The sequence below is a fragment of the Sminthopsis crassicaudata genome, chromosome 2 (assembly GCF_048593235.1).
Source record: "Sminthopsis crassicaudata isolate SCR6 chromosome 2, ASM4859323v1, whole genome shotgun sequence".
NCBI lineage: Eukaryota > Metazoa > Chordata > Mammalia > Dasyuromorphia > Dasyuridae > Sminthopsis > Sminthopsis crassicaudata.
Genome location: NC_133618.1, coordinates 361,381,283 through 361,403,807, shown reverse-complemented (window position 1 = coordinate 361,403,807; position 22,525 = coordinate 361,381,283). Strand labels below are relative to the sequence as shown.

Genomic DNA, 22,525 nt, shown 5'->3' with positions numbered 1-22,525 from the left:
AGATAAAGGTCTTATATTTCAAATATACAGAAGACTGAGAAAATTTATTAAAAATAAGAACCATTTTCCAATAGATAAATGGTCAAAGGATAAGAACAGGCAGTTTTCAAAAGAGATCAAATCTATCAATAGTCACATGAAAAAAAATGCTCTAAGTCACTATTGATTAGAGAAATACAAATTAAAAGAACTCAGAAGTAAGTAATTTTACATAAAATAAAATATTAAAGATTATGGAGGGAATGGAAAAGCACAACACAAATGCATTGTTGGTGTAGTTGTAAAATGGTCTCATAATTCTGGAGAACATGTTAAGACTATGGCCAGAGGGATATAAAACTGCATGTCTTTTGACAGGTATCTTGCTGTTAAATTTATATTCCTAAGAGGAGAAAGAAAAGGGAAAAAGAACAATGCACTCAAAAACATTTTTAGATATAATAGTTCTTTCTGTGGTGATAAATAATTACAAATTGAAGTGATGCCCATTAATTGGGGAATGGCTGAACAAGTTGTAATATAGGAATAAAATGGAATACTATAGTGCTTTTAACAAATATAGAGCAGGATAAGTTCAGAAAAACCTGGAAAGTCTTATACAAACTGATTCAAAATGAAGTAAATAAAGCCAAAATTGCAATATTGGAAGGATGATCAATGGTGAAAAATTAAACTATTCTGATGAATTATACAAGATAATTGAAAACCAATGAGAAAAATGCTCTCCACGTTCAGAAAGAGAATTGTTACCTTCAAATGCAAATCAAAGCATGCATGTTTCACTGTTTCTTCTTTTTTGTGTTTTCTTTTCTGCCATGGTTAATATGAAAACATGTTTTACATGACTTTACATGTATAATTGCTATATACTACTTGTCTTCCCCATAGAAATGGGAGAATTTGGAACTTCTAAAGTTTTTTTTTAATGAAATGAGAAATAAAAATTTAAAGTAATTGGAAAGTAATTTAATTAAATAAAATATGGCATAATAGAGATAGTTTGAAATACCTCAATTAAAATACTAAATGAGCCACCTACAAAATGCTTTCCACATAACAAATCACTTCCTGCTTAACTTTTCATTCTTCTGAATGAAGCCAAAGAAAAACGTTTTAAGTAAAACTTTTAAATCAAATTATAAGCTAATATTTATTAGCATTTCTTTCCACAAAACATGAGCTTTTTATTCCATAAATACATATACCCTCAGGAGGAGATGTAGAAAACAGACTGATTATTTATAGGATATACATAGATAACAATTAGACCATTGTGCAATTCTACCAAGTTGTATAAGAACTATCAGATTTGGTACATGAAATTTGACTTTCTATAGCTCACATTGAGGATTTAATCCAAGACATCATATTATCTTTTAATTCCAATATATTAAAAACCAAATTCTTTGACATTATTCCCCAAACACAAATTACACTTAGAATTTAAATCAGTGATTTATCAAAAGATTAGCTCAATATCACTGTAACTATTTGAAATCTCACAATTACTATCCAAAACAATTCATATCAATTTTACCTATTTCAAAGAAAGGTGAAAAAGAGGCTACAAATACCAGCAAACTTTTACATAACAGAAAAAATTCAAAACTTGATGTGTCTTTACATTAATAGCTTAAACAAATAAACCTCTAGTACACATAACAAGAACCAAATATCTCTACATCATCTACATCTCTACAGCAAGTATTTGAAAATTATATTGGGAAAAATTGCTTTTCTCTACCTACAGCATTGACATTATGGGTTTCAACCTTGCTAATCCCAAGAGGAATACCTTTTTTCAAACAAGTATTTAGCAACATAAAATCTAATTAGCAAAATCAAAAACAAAAAAGGAAATAATCAAAACAATCAAAGAATAAAGGGAAAAAGAGATCCAAGCTTTCCAAATATACCTCAATAACACAAAAGTAATAAAGTAGTTAAAAAGATAAATGCAAAAAAATTAAGGAAAATAAACACAAATAATAGTTTTCTATGATCAGAATTTTTTTGTAAATTGAAAAAAATATATAGATTTGTGTTTAAAACTAAATTTTAAGCACTAAAAATGCAGTAATGAAATTTTGTTATTTACTTGTTTCATTTATCCCTGACTTTTCTTGAACTGATTTGAAGTTTTCTTGGCAAAAATATTGGAGTGGTTTACCCATTTCTTCTCCAACTCATTTTACAAATGAGCTACTGTGGCAAACATGGTAAAGTGACTTGCCAAAGGTCACAAAGCTAGAAAATGAGCCTGGATTTTGAATTTAGTTCTTCTGACTCCAAGCCCAGTATTATTAGCTTCGAAAACAGCAAAAGATGTACTAAAAGATATGTATAGATATATTAAATTCAATAAAAATTATCAAGAAATTTCAATAAAATCACATTACTAAAAAATAAAACTTGAAGCTGAAAGAAAATTGAACAAGAGCTAAAATATTATTTTAAAAGTTAATGAAAGGATACCTGAAGAAAATAACTTAAGATAAACAGGAAATAAAAATTCATAAAAATAAATACAAATTTACCACTATGGAAAAAGAAACCTCACAGTACACAGGAGTGAATAGCTGAAAATAAGAGTCCTACAATAACTTAATTACTCACATTCTTATGGAGTAATAAAAGGTTTATGTGGAAAAACATCGAAGACATTTAAAAATGTAATTTTAGGATAATAACAATTCCGAAGATTGTCAGAAAAGGTCTGTTTCTGTTGGGGGAAGGAGGAGGTGGCCAGGCACAGGCAGGCATGCAAGTAGAGAATGGAGGCCAGTGCATGCTGTGCAGACCTGGGACAGGATGTGGTCTTTGCTGGCAGTGCAGACTCCACAATGTGGAGAATCTATGAGGAGGAATCTATGCGTGTTGGCCACTCTATCCTGGTTGCAAGCCAGTAGATCAGTAGAGGTTATAAAATATCCAACACAAACACAAAAGGTAAATAGTGAATCCCAAAATGTCAGAGTCTCATGGGACCTGATCACACCCACCAAGTACTGAGAGTGAGTCAGCATGGACCCAGCCAATCAAGGCTGCTTTGCTGTCCCCTTTGGAGAAAGCTTAGAAAACCTCTCTTGCCCTAAAAACAGATCCTAATTTAAAACAAAATGAATCAAAAGGCAAAGAAAACTCTAACCATATAGTTTCTATAGTGAAAGAGAACAACATATTTCAAACCCTGAGGAGACTAAAAGCAAATTGTCTCCAGATGAACTCATAACACAAGGCTCTCCTAAAAGAAATTAAAAAGGGTATCAAAAAAAAAAAAAAGCTAGAAGAAAAATGGGAAAGGAAAGGAAAACTTTGCAAGAAGGTTTGGAAAAGGCATATAACTCATTAAAAGATAGATTTGACAAAATGGAAAAAGAAAAAAATTCCCTGAAAAACAGAATTTGTGAAATGGAAAAGGTAAATAAATCCCAAGAAAACAGAATTTGTGAAATTGAAAAAGAAAATAACTCCTTAAAAAACAATTTGTGAAATGGAAAAAAGTTCCATAGGGAAAAAAAAAAAAAACAACTCATTTAAAAACTCAATTAAACAAATTCAAAAAGAAGTTAAAAAAAAAAGTAAATGAAAAAAATAATTCACTAAAAATCAGAACTGAACAAATGAAAATGACTCAATGAAACATCAAGAATCAATCAAGCAACACCAAAAAAATGAAAAAAAAGAAAAATATATAAAATACCTACTTGGATTTTTAAAGCAACAGTCATCAAAACCATTTGGTACTGTATAAGATATAGAATAGTTGATTAGTAGAATAGATTAGGTTCACAGGACAAAATAATCAATGACTAAAGTAATCTAGTATTTGATAAACACAAAGATGCCAGATTTTGGATAAGAACTCACTAATTAATAAAAACTTCTGGGAAAATTGGAAAATTAGCATGGCAAAAAGTAAGCATTGACCTACACCTAACATTGTATACAAAGATAAGATTAAAATGGGTTCATAGTTTAGATATAAAGAGTGAAGGTCTAAGAAATTGGAAGAAGAAAAGGCAGTTTACCTCTCAGATCTGTGGAGAAAGGAAGGGATTTATGGCCAAAGAAGAACTCAAGTGTATTATAGAATACAAAATAATTATTGATTATATTAATTTAAAAAGGTTTTGTACATATAAAATCAATTCAGACATGATGAGAAGGAAAGCAACAAAGTAAGAAAAAAAGTTTACATTCAAGTGTTTTAATAAAGGCCTCCTATCTAAGATATATAAAGAACTGACTCATATTTAAAAGAATTCACACTATTCTCCAGGAGATCATTGTACATGCCAATAAAAAGATTATAATATAATCAACTATTTTTATTATAGCTTTTTATTTACAAGATATTTGCATATGTAATTTTTCAGCATTGACATTGCAAAACCTTTTGTTTCAACTTTTCCCTTCCTTTCCCCTTTATCCCCAATGGCAGGTTGACCAATACATGTTAAATATGCTAAAGTATAAGTTAAATACAATATATGTATACATGTCCAAACAGTTATTTTGCTTTACAAAAAGAACCAGACTTTGGAATAGTGTGCAATTAGCCTGTGAAGGAAATAAAAAATGCAGGTGGACAAAAATAGAGGGATTGGGAATTCTGTGTAGTGGTTCATAGTCATCTCCCAGAGTTCTTTCCCTGGATGTAGGTGGTTCAGTTCATTACTGCTCTATTGGAACTGATTTGGGTCATCTCATTGTTGAAGAGGGCCACATCCATCAGAATTAATCCTCATATAGTATTGTTGTTGAAGTATATAATGATCCTTTGGGTCCTGCTCATTTCACTCAGAATCAGTTCATGTAAGTCTCTCCAGGCCTTCCTGAAATTATCCTGCTGGTCATTTCTTACAGAACAATAATATTCCATATCATTCAAATACCATAGATTATTCAGTAATAATATTCCATAATAGTCATATACCAAAACTTATTCAGCCATTCTCTAATTGATGGGCATCCACTCAGTTTCCAGTTTCTGGCCACTACAAAGAGGGCTGCCACAAACATTCTTGCACATATAGGTCCCTTTCTCTTCTTTGAAATTTTTTTGGGATATAAGCCCAGTAGTAACATTGCTGGGTTATATGCACAGTTTGATAGCTTTTTGAGCATAGTTCCAAATTGCTCTCCTGACTAGATGGATGTATTCATAATTCCACCAACAATGTATCAGTGTCCCAGTTTTCCCACATTCTGTCCAACATTCTGCATTATCTTTCCCTGTCATTCTAGCTAATCTGATAGGTGTAGTGGTATCTCAGAGTTGTCTTATTTTGCATTTCTCCGATTAATAATGACTTGGAGCATCTTTTCACATAGGTAGAAATAGTTTCAATTTCTTCGTCTGAGAACTGTCTGTTCATGTGCTTTGACTATTTATCAATTGGAGAATGTCTTGATTTCTTATAAATTAGAGTCAATTCTCTATATATTTTGGAAATGAGGCCTTTATCAGAACTTTTGACTGTAAAAATGTTTTCCCAGTTTATTGCTTCCTTTCTAATCTTGTTTGCATTAATTTTGTTTGTACAAAAACTTCTCAATTTGATATAATCAAATTTTTCTATTTTGTGATCAATAATGATCTCTAATTCTTCTTTGGTAATAAATTACTTCCTCTTCCATAGGTCTGAGAAGTAAACTATCCTATGCTCTTCCAACTTATTTATAATCTCATTCTTTATGCCTAAGTCATGAACCCATTTTTACCTTATCTTGGTGTACAGTGTTAAGTGTAGGTCAACGCCTAGTTTCTGCCATATTAATTTCCAATTTTCTCAGCAATTTTTGTCAAACAGTGAGTTCTTATCCCAAAAACTGGAATTTTTGGGTTTGTCAAACACTAGATTAGTAACGTTATTGGCTGTTTTGTCATTTGAACCTAACCTATTCCACTGATCAACTAGTCTATTTATTAGCCAATACCAAATGGTTTTGGTAACCGCTACGTTATAATATAATTTTAGATCTGGTACAGGCAGGCCACCTTCATTTGATTTTTTTTTTTTCATTAATTCCCTTGAAATTCTTGACCTTTTATTTTTCTATATGAATTTTGTTGTTATTTTTTCTAGGTCATTAAAATAGTTTTTTTGGGAGTCTGATTGGTATAGAGCTAAATAAATAGATTAGTTTAGGTAGTATTGTGATCTTTATTATATTTGTTCGTCCCATCCAAGAGCATTTAATATTTTTCCAATTGGTTAGATCAGACTTAATTTGTGTGGAAAGTGTTTTGTAGTTTTGCTTATATAATTTCTGATTTTCCCTTGGCAGATAGATTCCTAAATATTTTATACCATCTATAGTTACTTTAAGTGGAATTTCTCTTTGTAACTCTAATTGTTGGATTTTGTTAGTGATATATAAGAATGCTGGTGACTTATGTGGGTTTATTTTGTATCCTGCAATTTTGCTAAAGGTGTGGATTATTTTTTCTAATATATTTTAGTAGAATCTCTGGAGTTCTCTAAGTATACCATCATAGTATTGGCAAAGAGTGATAATTTGGTTTCCTAATTACCTATTCTTATTCCTTTAATCTCTTTCTCAACTCTTATTGCCAAAATTACCTTTTCTAATACACTATTGAATAGCTCTAATACAATATTGAATCACTCCTGATCTTATTGGGAATGGTTGCAGTTTATCCTTATTACATATGATGCTTACTGATGGTTTTAAATAGATGCTACTGATTATTTTAAGGAAAAGTCCATTTATTCCTATACTCTCAAGTGTTTTTAATAGGAATGGATGTTGGATTTTATGAAATGCTTTTTCTGCATCTATTGAGATGATCATATGGTTTTTGTTAATTTGGTTATTAATATGGTCAATTATACTAATAGTTTTCCTAATATTGAATCAGCCCTGCATTCCTGGTATAACTTATACTTGAACATGGTGTCTTATCCTGGGGATGATTTTCTGTAATCTTTTTGCTAATATTTTCTCTAAGATTTTAGCATCAATATTCATTAGAGAGATTGGTCTATAATTTTCTTTCTCTGTTTTCAACCTACCTGGTTTAGGTATTAGTACCATGTCTATGTCATAAAAGAAATTTGGTAAGACTCCTTCATTCCCTATTTTTTCAAATAGTTTATATAGCATTGGGGCTAATTGTTCTTTAAATGTTTGGTAGAATTCACATGTCAATCCTTCTGGTCTGGGTTTTTTTTTTTTTTTTTTTTTTTTTTTTTTTTTTTTGGGAGTTGATTAATAGTTTGTTCTATTTCTTTTTCTGAAATGGGACTATTGAAAGCAATTTACTTCCTCCTCTGTTAATCTGGAAAGCCTATATTTTTGGAGGTAGTCATCCATTTCACTTAGGTTTTCAAATTTATTGGCATAAAATTAGGCAAAGTAACTCATTATTGCTTTAATTTCCTCTTCATTGGTGGAAAGTTCCCCCGTTTCATTTTTAAGAGTAACAATTTGATTTTCCTCTCAGATCTACCAAAGGTTTATCTATTTTATTGGTTTTTTCATAAAACCAACTCTTAGTTTTATTTATTAATTCAATAGTTTTTTTTTTACTTTCAATATTATTAATTTCTCTTTTAAATTTAGAATTTCAAGTTTAGTATTTGATTGGGGATTTTTAATGTTCTAGCTTTTTAAGATGCAAGACCAATTCATTGATCTTCTCTTTCTCTATTTTATTCAAGTAAGCCTCCAAAAATATAAAATTTCCCCTTATTACTGCTTTGGCTGCATCCCACAAATTTTGGTATGATGTCTCATCATTGTCATTATCTTGAGTGAAATTATTAATTGTGGCTATAATTTGCTGTTTCAATTTATTATCAACCCTTTCTTTGTATAGGTAGAAGGTTCATAAGTGTGATACAGTGTTTTGGATGATGATGTATTTGAGCAACTTTAGGCTGATTTCTTCTCCTCCTCCTCCTCCTCTTCCTCTTCTTCCTCCTTCTTTTCCTCCTCCTCCTCCTCCTCTTTTGTTTCTTCCTCTTCCCTCTTCTCTCCCTCCTTTCCCCCTCCTACTCCTTCTTTTAAAAATAATACTATTTGTGATATTGGATGCCTCAAAGAGGAAGAAAGATGGGATAAATTTGTAATAATATAAAAATAAAAAAGCCTTTTTTTAAAAAACAAAACAAAAGAAATGTAGTCTAATGTATACATATATTGTATTTAACTTATACTTCAACATATTTAAAATGTATTGGTCAACCTGCCATCTGGGGGAAGGGGAGGGAGGAAGGAGGGGAAAAGTTGGAACAAAAGGTTTTGCAATTGTTAATGCTGATAAATTACTCATGCATATACCTTGTAAATAAAAAGCTATTTAAAAAAAAAGAAATGTAGTCTATAATGAAAGCAATCAGATTTAGTCATTTTGGTTCTCTAAACAATTCCAGCCTTTTACCTTTACTCTGTATGTGTCTCCCTGCTTTAAATGTGTTTCCTGTAAACATATTGTAGGGTTCTGACTTTTGATCCAGTCTACTATTCATCTCCACAGAAGAATTCATCCCGTTCAAATTATATATATATATATATGTAAGAATTCATCCCGTTCAAATTATATATATATATATATATATATAAACACACACACATATATGTAATTAACTAGATTATAGATTATATGTTCCATAAGGGTAGAATCTATTTGTTATATAAATTTAGAATCTTCTATAGAACCCAGTATAAGTGCTCTGCATTTCTTCTGTTCATTCATTTTCAGTTGTGTTCAACTCTTTGTGATCCTATTTGTCACCCAATCATTCTTTAAGATGAGATTATTTAATTTCCAATTACTTTTTGGTCTATTTACCCCTAACTTTTTGTTGAATGTAGTTTTTATTGCATCATGATCTGAAAAGAAAGCATTTACTATTTCTGCCTTCCTGCATTTAAATTTGAGGTCTTTATGTCCTAATATATGGTCAATTTTTGTATAGGTTCCATGAACTGCTGAGAAGAAAGTATACTCCCTTCTGTCTCCATTCAGTTTTCTCCAAAGATCTATCACACCTAACTTTTAAATTTTTTTTAGAATTTAGAAATTTTTTTCTAAGTTTTCTACCTTTTCTATTTATCTCTTTAATTTCTTTCTTATTTGTTTTGTGGTTTGATTTATCTCTTAACTTCTCCTTTTGGAAGTTAGATGCTATACCACTTGGTGCATATGTGTTTAGTATTGATATTGCTTCATTGTCTATGCTACCCTTTAACAAAATATAGTTTTCTTCCCTATCTCTTTTAATTAGATCAAATTTTGCTTTTGCTTGATTTGAGATAAAGATGACTACCCCTGCTTTTTTGACTTCACCTGAAGCATAATAGGCTCTGTTCCAGCCTTTTACCTTTACTCTGTATGTGTCTCCCTGCTTTAAATGTGTTTCCTGTAAACATATTGTAGGGTTCTGACTTTTGATCCAGTCTGCTATTCACCTCCATGGAAGAATTCATCCCATTCAAATTTATGGTTAAAATTACTAATTCTGTATTTCCTGCCATCTTATTATCTCCAGATTATGCTTTTCCTTTTCTTGCTTCCCCTTCTCCCCTTCCCCAGTATTAAATTTATGAGTCCCACTTGTTTCATGCAGCTCTCCCTCTTTAGGATCCCTCTCTCCTCCCTTTGAATCCCTCCCCTTTTCTTATGCCCTCTTTTCCTTTTCCCGTTTCCTCTCCCACTTTTTAATGATGTGAGAGAAGATTCTCTGTAAAACAAATATGTCAATTATTTTCTCTTTGAGCAAACTCTAATGAGAGTAAGATTCACATAATGTTCCTCCCCCTCTCTATATTCCTTCAGATATGATAGGTTTCCTTTGCCTCTTTGTGGTATGTAGTTTCCCTTTTTTATCTCCCCTTTTACCTTTTTCTGATACTATCCCTCTTCATTTCTATTTCCCTTTTTTATGTCATATCAGTAAAATCAAATTATACACGTAGTCTTTGTGTATAACCACAACAAAAATACAGTTCTCAAGAGTTCCTTTTACCTTTTTCTGCTTCTCTTGAGTCCTATGGCTGGAGATCAAATTTTTTTGTTTAGATGGACATGGCTCTTTTCAACAATGAAATGTTTCAGGCCTCTTCCAATGATCTTGTGATGATGAGAGCCATCTACACCTAGAGAGAAGATTGTGGGAACTGAGGGTATAAGCATCTTCACTCTTTTTTTTGGTGGTTTGCTTGAAAATTATTTTTGTTATCACTTTTTTATTTGATTTTTATGGTTCAGTAATATACTTGCATAAATATATATGCCTATATTAGATTTAAAATATATTTTAACCATGTTTAGCATATATTGGATTACATGCCATCTAGGAGAACTGGTGGGGGAAGAAGTGGAAAAATTGGAACTCGAGGTTTTTCAAAGGTCAGTGTTGAAGAAATTATCCTTCCATATGTTTTGAAAATTTAAAAACTTCAATAAATTTTAAAAATTAAAACATAAAAAAGAACTTTTAAAAAACATGCACACCTTTTAATCCAGTAGTGTTTCTACTAGGCTTGTATCTTAAAGAAATCATAAAGCAGGGGAAGGAACCCACATGTGCATAAATGTTTGTGGCAACTCTCATTTTAGTGGCAAGCAAGTGGAAACTGAGTGGAAGCCCATCAGTTGGAGGATGGCTGAAGAAGTTGGTGTATGAATATTATGGAATATTGTTGTTGTATAATAAATGGTCAGGAGGATGATTTCAGAGAGGTCTGGAGAGACTTACATGAAATGATGCTAGTGAAATCAGCAGAACCAGAAGAACATTGTACCTGGCAATACCAACATTATATTCTGATAAATTCTGACAGATATGGCTCTTGTCAACAATGAGATGATTTGAGCCAATTCCAATGGCCTTTTGATGTACCCAGAAAGAAGACAGGAGAAACTGAATGTGCACCGCAACATAGTGTTTTTGCTCTTTTTGTTCTTGTTTAATTGCATTTTGTTTTCTTTCTCATATTTTTTTTCTTTTTTGTTGTGATTTTTCTTTTGCAGCATGATACTTGTGGAAATATGTATAGAATAATTGCACATGTTTAACATATATTGGATCTCTTGCAGTATAGGGGAGGGGTGGGGGGAAATGAGTGAAAAATCGGAACACAAGGTTTTGTAATTGTAAATATTGAAAATTATCTACATATATATTTTGAAAATAAAAAGCTTTAATTAAAGAAAAAAGAAGTAAAAATAGAAGCCACAAGATTGACTTATTCAAGAATCTAACATTCATCAAGCCTAGACATATCACATTTGAACTCCAGAATGGCAACAGTTTATATACATATACATATACATATACATATACATATACATATACATATATATATATATATATATATATATATATATATATATATATATATACATATATATATATATATATACATATATATATATATATATATATATATATATATATATATATATATATATATATATATATATATATATATATATATATATAGCTAAATACACTTCTAGGAATGAAGCCAAGATAGCAGAGTGAATCTAGGAAGCTGCTCAAGCTCTCCCAATTTCCCTTGAAAAATGACATGAAACCAAGCCTACCACATAGACTGATAGATTGACAACCCCCTCCACCTAAAGATAGAATGAAAAAACTTCAAGAATGGTCAGTCTCACTGGAGTGAAAGTGTTTATTCAGTTCAACTCAGACAGAATCTGGGAAAATCTCCGAGAGGATTTTAATCATAGCAGATCAGCAGCTGAGCCCCCCACTCCTTATATAGTAGTTAGAACAAACAAGTAGAGTGGCTTCCAGTGGTAGCTTAGCAAATTCTTGGAAATCAGGCTTTTCTTGGAGAGAGCAGGCAAAACTACTCCATGCAAACTCAAGGCTCAGAGTTCAAAGCCAAGGCTCAGAGCTGCACAGTAAGCCTGGAAAAGTGTCCCCTTTACTCCAAGAGCAGAAACCAACCATAAATGTCAGAAAAGAGGAAGCACAAAAGGGGACAAAATAGAAAATGAGGGAGAAACAGAAAAGGACCTGGATAATAGAAAGCTATTATCATGATAGTTAATACCAAAACACCACCTTAGATTAGGGCAAAACATCCACAAAAGAAATACCAAAGAGTGATATGAATTGGACTCAAGACAAAGAGGCTTCTTAAAAGTGCTCATAAAAGACTTCAAAAGGAAAATGAGAGAGGTAGAAGAAAAAATGAGAAAAGATATATATATCTTTTATTTTTTAAAATAGGTATGCAAGAGAGAGTCAATAATTTGGAAAAAGAAGGCAATTCCTTAAAAAATACAATTGACCAAATGGGAAAAAAATCCACTGAAGAAAACAACACTTGAAAAGCAAAATAAATCAAATAAAAAAGATACAAAAACAAACGGAAGAAAATCACACATTACAAAATAAAATGCGGAAAATAGAAGTAAATGACTAAAAAACATCAAGAATCAGTAAAACAAATTAGAAAGGCTAAAAAATTGGAAGAAATGCAGCTGAACTGGAAACCAAAGAAGAAACAGTTTAAAAATTGTTGGTCTACCTGAAGTCCATGACCAAAACCATTCCTCAAGAGGTCATCAAGGAAAACTTCCCTGATATACAAAAAACAGAGTAGGGGACAACAGTCATTGAAAAAAAAATCTAAAAATGACAGGAACAAACAATAATGAATGTTGGAAGGGATGTGGGAAACCTGGGACACTGATGCATTGTTGGTGGAGTTGTGAAAGAATCCAAACATTCTGGAGAGCAATCTGGAATTATGCCTAAAAAGTTATCAAATTGTGCATACCCTTTGATCCAGCAGTGCTACTACTGGGCTTATATCCCAAAGAAATACTAAAGAAGGGAAAGGAACCTGTATGTGCCAAAAATGTTTGAGGCAGCTCTTTTTGTAGTGGCCAGAAACTGGAAAATGAATGGATGTCCATCAATTGGAGAATGGTTGGGTAAATTACAGTATATGAATGTTATGGAATATTATTGCTCTGTAAGAAATGACCAGCAGGATGAATACAAAGAGGCTTGGAGAGACTTACATGAACTGATGCTGAGTGAAATGAGCAGAACCAGGAGACCACTATACACTTCAACAACGATAATGTATGAAGATGTATTCTGATTGAAGTAGATATCTTCAACATAAAGACCTAATTAACTTTCAGTTGATCAATGATGGACAGAAACAGCTACACCCAGAGAAGGAACACTGGGAATTGAGTGCAAACTGTTTGCACTATTGTCTTTCTACACAGGTTACTTATACCTTCAGAATCCAATTCTTACCATGCAACAAGAAATTTGGTTTTACACACATATATTGTATCTAGATTATACTGTAACACATTAAATATGTATGGGATTGCCTATCATCTAGGGGAGGGAGTAGAGGGAGGGAGGGGAAATTTTGGAAAAATGAATACAAGGGATAAATGTTGTAAAAAAAAATACCCATGCATATGTACTGTCAAAAAATTATAATTATAAAATTAATTTAAAAGAAAGAAAAAAAATCTATCAATCATCTCCAGAAGAGATCCAAGAAAGAAAACTCCAAAGAACATTGTTGTAAAATTCCAGAACTATAATCTCAAGGAAAAATACTGTAAACTGCTAGATAAAAGCAATTCAAGTATCAAGAAGGGACAATCAGGATTACTCAGGATCTGACAGTGTCTATCATAAAGGATTGGAGGACATGGACCACAATATTCCAGAAGTCAAATAATTTGAGGTTAAAACTAAGAATGAATCACCCAGCTAGAGTAAGCATCATCTTTAAGGAGAAGAGATAACTCTTTAGTGAAGTAAGAGACTCAATCATTTCTGTTGGAAAAAAAAAACCAAAAACCAAAAACAAGTAAACAAAAAATTTGATCTTCAAAGATAGGATTCAGGCATAAAAAGGAAAACATAAGAAAATTATATGCTTTTAAAATATTAAACTGTTTACATCCCTAAATGGAAAAATGATATTTGTAACTCTTGAGAACTGTAAGTGTTAGTAGAGGGTGTGGTTGTGAATGAGCTCTTATGTGATGATATCAAAGAAAAAGGCATTAAGGGATAAAAAACAAAGACTATACTGGGAGAAGAGGAAAGGGGAGGAATAATAGAACAAATAGATCATATAAAGAGGCATAGGTGACCTATTATATGATAGGGAAAGAAGGAAAGTGGATGAACATTTTCTGAAACTTATTTTCATCAGTTCAAGCTCAAAAAGGGAGTAATTAATCATTCAATTATGCATAGAAATTTATCTTACCCTGTAATGAAGTAAGGGGAGAAAGAGGAAAGAAAAATGAGGGGCTGGATAGAAGGGAGAGTAGAAAGACTAAGAGAAAGGGATAAAAGAATAGGGAGGGGTGATAGAAAATAGGACAGATAGTGGGTGGGATGGATTAAAAACAAAACACTAGCAAGGAAGGACAGGGTGAAAAGAGAACAAAAGTATATACGGGGAAATACAGAGTTGATAATCATAACTGTGAACTTAAATAGAATGAATTATGCCATAAAATGGGAATGAAAAGCCAAGTAGATTAAAATATAGAATCCTACAATATGCTGATTCCAAGAAACATATTTGAAACAAAGAGATACACATAGAATTCAGATAAAAGATAATGTAATATGCTTCAGCTGAAGTATGAAGTTGGGGTGCAGCCAAGATGGCAGAGAGGACACACACTTCTTTCTGAACTTCTCCCACAACTTTCAGCTAATTACCAAATCCAATCTCTGAATTAGTTCTGGACAGGCAGAATCCATGAATATTTGGAGTGCACCAAATTAGCAGCAGAAAATAATTTTGAAGATCATCAGAAAAGGTCTGTTTCAGTCGAGCACAGAGGGAGATGGTCAGTCACACACAGGCCGAGCATGGTTGCCAATGCATACTGTGCAGACCTAGGGCAGAGTGTGGAATCGACAGGGTGGTGTAGATTCTGCACAGTGGAGAATATAGGGGGAAGATTCTACAGCAGTGTTGGCTGCTTTGCTCTAGCTGCTAGCCAGTAGATCAACAGAAAAGTTAGAAAACATCCAACACAAACACAAAAAGTAAAGAGTAAACTCCAAAGCACTGGAGTCTCACAGGACCTGACCACACCCAGCCAGCACCAGGAGTGAGTCAGCACAGACTCAGCACAGCTGTTGCTGCTTTGTTGCCACTTGTAGAGGAAGCTTGGAAAACCTCCCATACCCTAAAAGCAGATCCCAACTTTTTTTTTTTAAATGAGTAAAAAGACAAAGAGAACTCAGACCATAGATAGTTTCTATGGTGAAAGAAAAGAACAGATTTCGAACTATGAGGATACTAAAACCAAATAGTTTCCAGATAAAGTTCCATCATGCAAGGCTCTCCTAAAAGAAATTTAAAAGAATCTTAAAAGAGACCTAGGAGAAAAATGGGGAAAGGAAATGAAAACTTTGCAAGATGTTTTAGAAAAGGCATATAACTTATTAAAAATTAAATTTGACAAAATGACAAAACTGAATTGAAACAGAAAGGAGTACACTTACTTCTCAGCAGTTCATGGAACCTATACAAAAATTGACCACATGTTAGGACATAAAGAACTCAAAATCAAATGCAGAAAGGCAGAAATAGTAAATGCATTTTTTAGACTATGATGTAATAAAAAATTACATTCAATAAAAAGAAAGGGAAAAATAGACCAAAAAGTAATTGGAAACTAAATAATTTCATCCTAAAGAATGAATGGGTGAGACAGCAAATCATAGACACAATTAATAATGTCATCCAAGAAAATTACAATAATGAGACAACATACCATAATTTGTGGGATGCTACCAAAGTGGTAATGAGGGGAAATTTTATATCTCTAGATGTTTAATTGCATAAAATAGAGAAAGAGAAAATCAATAAATTGATCTTGTAACTAAAAAACCTAGAAAAAGAGCAAATTAAAAACCCCCAATCAAATACCAAACTTGAAATTCTAAAAATAAAAGGAGAAATTAATAATATTGAAAGTAAAAAAAAAAAAACTATTGAATTAATAAACAAAAGTAAGAGTTGCTTTTATGAAAAAAAATCAACAAAAATAGAAAAACCTTCAATTAATTTGATTAGACAAAGGAAAGAGGAAAATCAAATTGTTAGTATTAAAAATGAAAAGGGAAAACTTTCCATCAATGAAGAGGACATTAGAGCAATAATTAGGAGATACTTTAGCCAACTTTATGTCAATAAATTTGATAACCTAAGTGAAATGGATGACTACCTCCAAAAATAGAGATTGCCCAAATTAACAGAAGAGGAAATAAATTAATTAAATAATCCCATTTTAGTAAAAGAAATAGAACAAACTATTAACTCCTTAAGAAAAAAATCTCCAGGTCCAAATGGATCTACATGTGAATTCTAACAAACATTTAAATTCCAATACTATATAAACAATTTAAAAATACAAGGAATGAAGGACTCCAACCTAATACCTTTTATGACACTGACATGGTACTGATACCTAAACAATGTAGGATGAAAACAGAGAAAGGAAATAATAGACCAATATCCGTAATGAATATTGATGCAAAAATCTTAAATAAAATGTTAGCAAAGAGATTACAGAAAGTCATCCCCAGAATAATATACCATGACCAAGTAGGATTTATACCAGGAATGCAGGGCTGGTTCAATATTTAGAAAACTGTTAGCATAATTGATTATGTCAATAACCAAATTAACAAAAAAAATTGGATTATCTCAATAGATGCAGAAAAAAACATTTCATAAATTCCAACACCCATTCCTATTAAAAAAAACAAACAAACAATAGAGAGTATAGAAATAAATGGACTTTTCCTTAAAATAGTCGGTAGTATCTATTTAAAACCATCACTAAGCTTAATATATAATGGGGATGAACTGGAACCACTCCCAATAAGATCAGGGGTAAAACAGGGTTGCCCACTATCACCATTACTATTCAATATTGTATTAGAAATGCTAGCTTTGGTAATAAGAGAAGAAAAACAGATTAATGAATTAGACTAGGTAATGAGGAAATCAAATTATCACTCTTTGCAGAGAATATGATATTATACTTAGAGAACCCCAGAGAATCAACTAAAAAGCTATTAGACAATAAGTCACAACTTTAGCAAAGTTGCAGGATACAAAATAAATCCACATAAATCACCAGCATTTTTATACATAACTAACCAACAGCAAGAGATACAAAGAAAAATTCCCTTTAAGATAACTGTTGATAATATAAAATATTTGGGAATCTATCTGCCAAGGCAGGGTCAGGAACTATATGAGCAAAACTACAAAATGCTTTTCACACAAATAAAGTCAGATCTAAGCAAGGAAAAATATCAAGTGCTCTTGGATAGGTTGAGTGAATATAATAAAGATGACAACACTACCTAAACTAATCTATTGATTTAGTAGTATGCATATGCAATCAAACTCTCAAGAAACTATTTTACTGACCTAAAAAAAAATAACAACAAAAGTCATCTGGAAGAACAAAAGGTCAAGAATTTCAAGGGAATTAATGAAAAAAAATCAAATGAAGGTGGTCTACCTGTACCAGATCTAAAACTATATTATAAAGCAGTGCTCACCAAAACCATCTGGTACTAGCTAAGAAATAAACTAGTTGATCAGTGGAATAGGTTAAATTCACAAAACAAAATAGTTAATAATTGTAGCAATCTAGTGTTTGACAAACCCAAAACTGCCAGCTTTTGTGATAAGAATTCACTATTTGACAAAAACTGCTGGGAAAATTAGAAACTAGTATGGGAGAAACTAGGCACTGACCTATTCTTAACCCCAGACACCAAGATAAGATCAAAATGAGTTCATAATCTAGACATAAAGAATGAGATAATAAAATAAATTAGAAGAACATAGGGGAGTTTACCTCTCAGACCTGTGGAGGAGGAAGAAATTTGTGGCCAAAGAAGAACTAAAGATTTTTATTGATCACAAAATAGATAATTTTGTTTATATTAAGCTAAAAAGTTTTTGTACAAATAAAATTAAGAAAGCAAGATTAGAAGGGAAGCAATAAATTAGGAAAACATTTTTTATATTCAAAGGTCCTGATAAAGGCCTCATTTCTAAAATATATACACATATATGCATACATATATATATATATAAATAAAATATCCTAAAATATAAAAAATAAAAATAAATTGATTCAAATTTATAGGAAATCAACCCATTCTCCAATTGATAAATTGTCAACGAATAAGAACAGACAATTTTGAGATGAAGGAATTGCAACTCTTTGTAGCCACATGAAAAAGTGCTCCAAATCACTACTGATCAGAGAAATGCAAATTAAGACAACTCTGAGATACCACTACATACCTGTCAGATTGGCTAAAAGGAGTGGAAAAGATAATGAAAAATGTTGGAGAGGAAGTGGGAAAACTGGGACACTGATACATTGTTGGTGAAACTGTGAACGAATCTAACCATTCTGGAGAGCAATATGGAACTATGTTCAAAAAGTTATCAAACTGTGCATACCATTTGATCCAGCAGTGTTACTACTGGGTTTTTATCCCAAAGAGATCTTAAAAGAGGGAAAGTGACCTACATGTGCAAAAATGTTTGTGGCAGCCCTTGTTATAGTAGCAGGAAACTGGAAACAGTGGATGCCCATCAATTGGAGAATGGCTGAATAAATTGTGGTATATAAATGTTATATGATATTATTGTTCTATAAGAAATGACGAACAAGATGATTTCAAGGAGGCCTGGAGAGACTTACATGAATTGATGCTAAGTGAAATGAGCAGAATCCAGAGATCATTATACATGCAACAACAAGACTATACAATCATCAATTTTCATAGATGTGGCTCTCTTCAACAATGAGATGATTCAAACAAGTTCCAATTGTTTGGTAATGAAGAGAACCATCTACACTCAAAGAGAGAACTATGGGAAGTGAGCGTGAACCACAACATAACATTTTCATTCTTTCTGTTATTGTTTGCTTCCATTTTTATTTTCCTTCTCAGGTTTAGGTTTTGCTACCTAGGGGAGGGAGTGGGTGGAAGGAGGGGAAAATTTGAAACAGAAGGTTTTTCAAGGATCAATGTTGAAAAATTAGCCATGCATGTTTTTTTAAATAAAAAGCTATAATAAAAAAGAAGAAAAAACAGTGGTAGCAATTGTGATCTCTGATAAAGAAAAAATAAAAATGGATCTAGTTAAAAAGATAAGGAAGGAAAGGACAGTTTGACAAAGGGTCCTGTAAACAATGAATTAACAATGATATTAATGTACATGTACCAAGTAGTAGAGCATACAAATTCCTGGAGAAGATATTAAAACAGTAACAGAAATAAAGAAACAGCAAAACTCTATTAGTCTTGGACCTCAACTTTTCCTGCTAAAAATCAGACAAATCTAACCACAAAATAAACAAAAAAACGAGGAAGGTTAATAGGATCCTAGAAAACCTAAGTATGATAAATCTCTTTGAATAGAAACAGAAATGAATATAATTTTTTCTTGGCAATAGATGGCACCTACACAAAAACTGATCATGTATTAAAGCATAAAAACCTCACCATCAGATGCAGAAAGGTAGAAATAGTAAATGCTTCCTTTTTAGACCACAATGCAATAAAAATTATATTCAATAAAAAGCCAGAGAAAGATAGACTAAAACCAATTGAAATTAAATAATCTAATTCAAAGAATGAGTGGGTCAAACAAATCACAGAAACAATCCATAATGTAATCCAAGAGAATGTCAATAATGAAACAATACAATGAAACCTGTAGTATTCAGCCAAAGAAGTTCTTAGGGAAAATTTTTTTTTTTATTTCCAAATAGCTACATGAATATAATAGAGAAAGAGGATATCAATTGAGCATGCAACTAAAAATAACTTTAAAAAGAACAAATTAAAACCTCCAATTAAATATCAAATTAGAAATTCTGAAACTCAAAAGAGAAATTAATGAAATTGAAACTAAGAAAACTATTGACTTAATTTTAAAAATTAAAAGTTGGTGTTAAGAAAAAAACTAACAAAATAGTTAAACTTTTGATTAATTTGATTGGAAAAAAGAAGGAAAAAGAAATTATATGACAAAGAAATTATATAGTGATAATTAGGAGTTACTTTTTCCAACTGTATGGCATCAAATCTGGTAATCTAACTAAAATGGATGTATATTTATAAAAAATATATATATTGCTTGATCTTATGATGATGAGAGCCATCTACACCCAGAGAAAGGACTATGAGAACTGAGTGTGGATCACAACATAGCATTTTCATTCTTTGTTCTTATTTGCTTGAATTTTATTTTCTTTGGCATTTTTTCCCTTTTTGATCCAATTTTTCTTGTACAGCAATATAAGTGTATAAATATGTATGTCTATTTTGGATTTACATATGTTTTTACAATTTTGGATTACTTGCTATGTGTGGTAGAGGGTGGAGGTAAGGGGGGAATTGGAACACAAGGATCTGCAAGGGTTAATGTTGAAAATTATCCATGCATATATTTTGAAAATAAAAACCTTTAATAAAACACACACACACACACACACACACACACACACACACACACACACACACACATGTTTGCCCAGATTAACAGACAAGGAAATACATTACTACAATAGTCCCATTTTAGAAAAAGAAACTGAAGAAGCCATCAATGAACTCTCTAAGAAAAAATCTCCAGGGCTAGATGGACTTACAAATGAATTCTACCAAACATTTAAACATTCCAATAATATTATTTGGCAAAATAGGTAACAAAGGGAGGCCTGCCAAATTCCTTCTATGACACAAATATGGTACTGATACTTAAACCAGGAAGAGCCAGAACTGAGAAAGAAAATTATAGATTAATCTCCCTAACAAATATTGATGAAAAATATTTAAATATAATATTAGCAAAGCTATTACAGCAACTTCTCAGCAATTTATCCACAATCAAGCGGGATTTATACCAGGAATGCAGGGCTGGTTGAATATCAGGAAACCTATTACCATAATCATTGATATCAGTATCAAAACCTACAGAAATCATATGATAATCTCAATAAATGTTAAAAAAGTTTTTAACAAAATACAACACTCATTCCTATCTAAAACACTAGAGAGCATATGGATAAAGGGAGCTTTCCTTAACATAATAAGCAATATCTATTAAAAACCAACAACAAGCATTATTTTTAAAGGAAAGAAGCTGGATGCATTCCCAATAAGATCGGGGTGAAACAAGGATGCCCATTATCACCACTATTATTCAACATTGTACTAGAAATGTTGGCTTTAGCAATAAAAAAATAAATTAATTAAAGGAATCAAGTATACATGCAACAACAAATAATATTAGCAGTCCAATACAAATTTAGCAATATTCCATCATTGCATGGAAATGATCCTGAATTAGAGGCTTGCTTGGTTATAGGTTATAAGAACACTGATCACCCAAATAAAAAGAGGAACTGAAAAAATAATCACATCTTACCTTTGAGGAAACAGTCCTTGCTATGGACAATGTAGATTTTCTTTTTCTGCAGACATGAGGCCCGGTGTAACTCACAATGGTTTTCATAAAATTTGCCATCAGATCCGCATATTGGCATGTAAGTGGACTTGCAAGATTCCAAACATTGACATTCTGGCATCTGAGTCTCTTCATTTACAATACAACGACTACCTCGGCCACAATGCTTATTTTCACATGATGCATGTAGACCATCATGGCCAAAATACACTAAAATGAAAACAAGGAAAAATGTAGAAAGGTTTAAATACTATTCACTCAAGCTGATATGAAGATTTTCATGTTTTCTGGCTTTCAAAATAGTCAAAAGGATGTCAAAACAAAGACTTATCTATCTCAAAATACAGGGATTCACAATGTTTTTCGTTCAATCAATCATCTCATGGAAAATACAAAAATTAGTAAGAAAAGAAGAGGAAAAAAAAGGGAAAAATCACTGTCCAAAACAAAACCAGGAACTTTACGAATACATTTCAAAACATTTTTTTCACACAAAATCAGATAAAAACAATTTGAAAAAAATCACCTCCTCACCTGAAAAATTTGCCTACACTAATTTACTTCAGAGCAATGCTGATCAAACTACCAAAAACGTATCTGATAGAGCCAGAAAGCATGACAAAATTCATCTGAAAGAATAAAAAGTCAAGAACATCAAACAAATTAATGTAAAAAAATACAAAAGAGATAATCTACTAATATAACATCTCAAACTATATTAGTAAATAATAATAATAAGAAGAAAAACTTTTTGACATTGGCTAAAAAATAGAGTGGTACATAAATCATCACCATTCTTATATATCACTAACAAAGTCCAACACTTAGAGTTATAAACAGAAATTCTATTTAAAATAACTGCCAATAGTATAAAATATAATTTTGATTATATTAAATTAAAAAGGTTTTATACAAGCAAAACTAATTCAGACAAGATTTGAAGGGAAGCAATAAACTGGGAAAACATTTTACATCCAAAGGATTT

The 22,525-nt window shown here is 31.6% G+C and overlaps 1 protein-coding gene across 7 annotated transcripts in view; it reads right to left on the bottom strand.

Annotated features, from left to right (window-relative positions):
• FSTL4 (follistatin like 4) overlaps positions 1 to 22,525 on the bottom strand; it is an 816,112-nt gene that overhangs the window by 442,660 nt on the left and 350,927 nt on the right. For 6 of the 7 annotated variants that reach the window (XM_074290936.1, XM_074290937.1, XM_074290938.1 and 3 more), the window contains one exon: positions 21,502 to 21,750. In XM_074290936.1, coding sequence (XP_074147037.1) covers positions 21,502 to 21,750 — 249 coding nt within the window. Of the gene's footprint in view, positions 1 to 10,001; positions 10,132 to 21,501; positions 21,751 to 22,525 lie in introns of those variants that run through there. The other variant, XM_074290943.1, reaches the window with a different exon arrangement.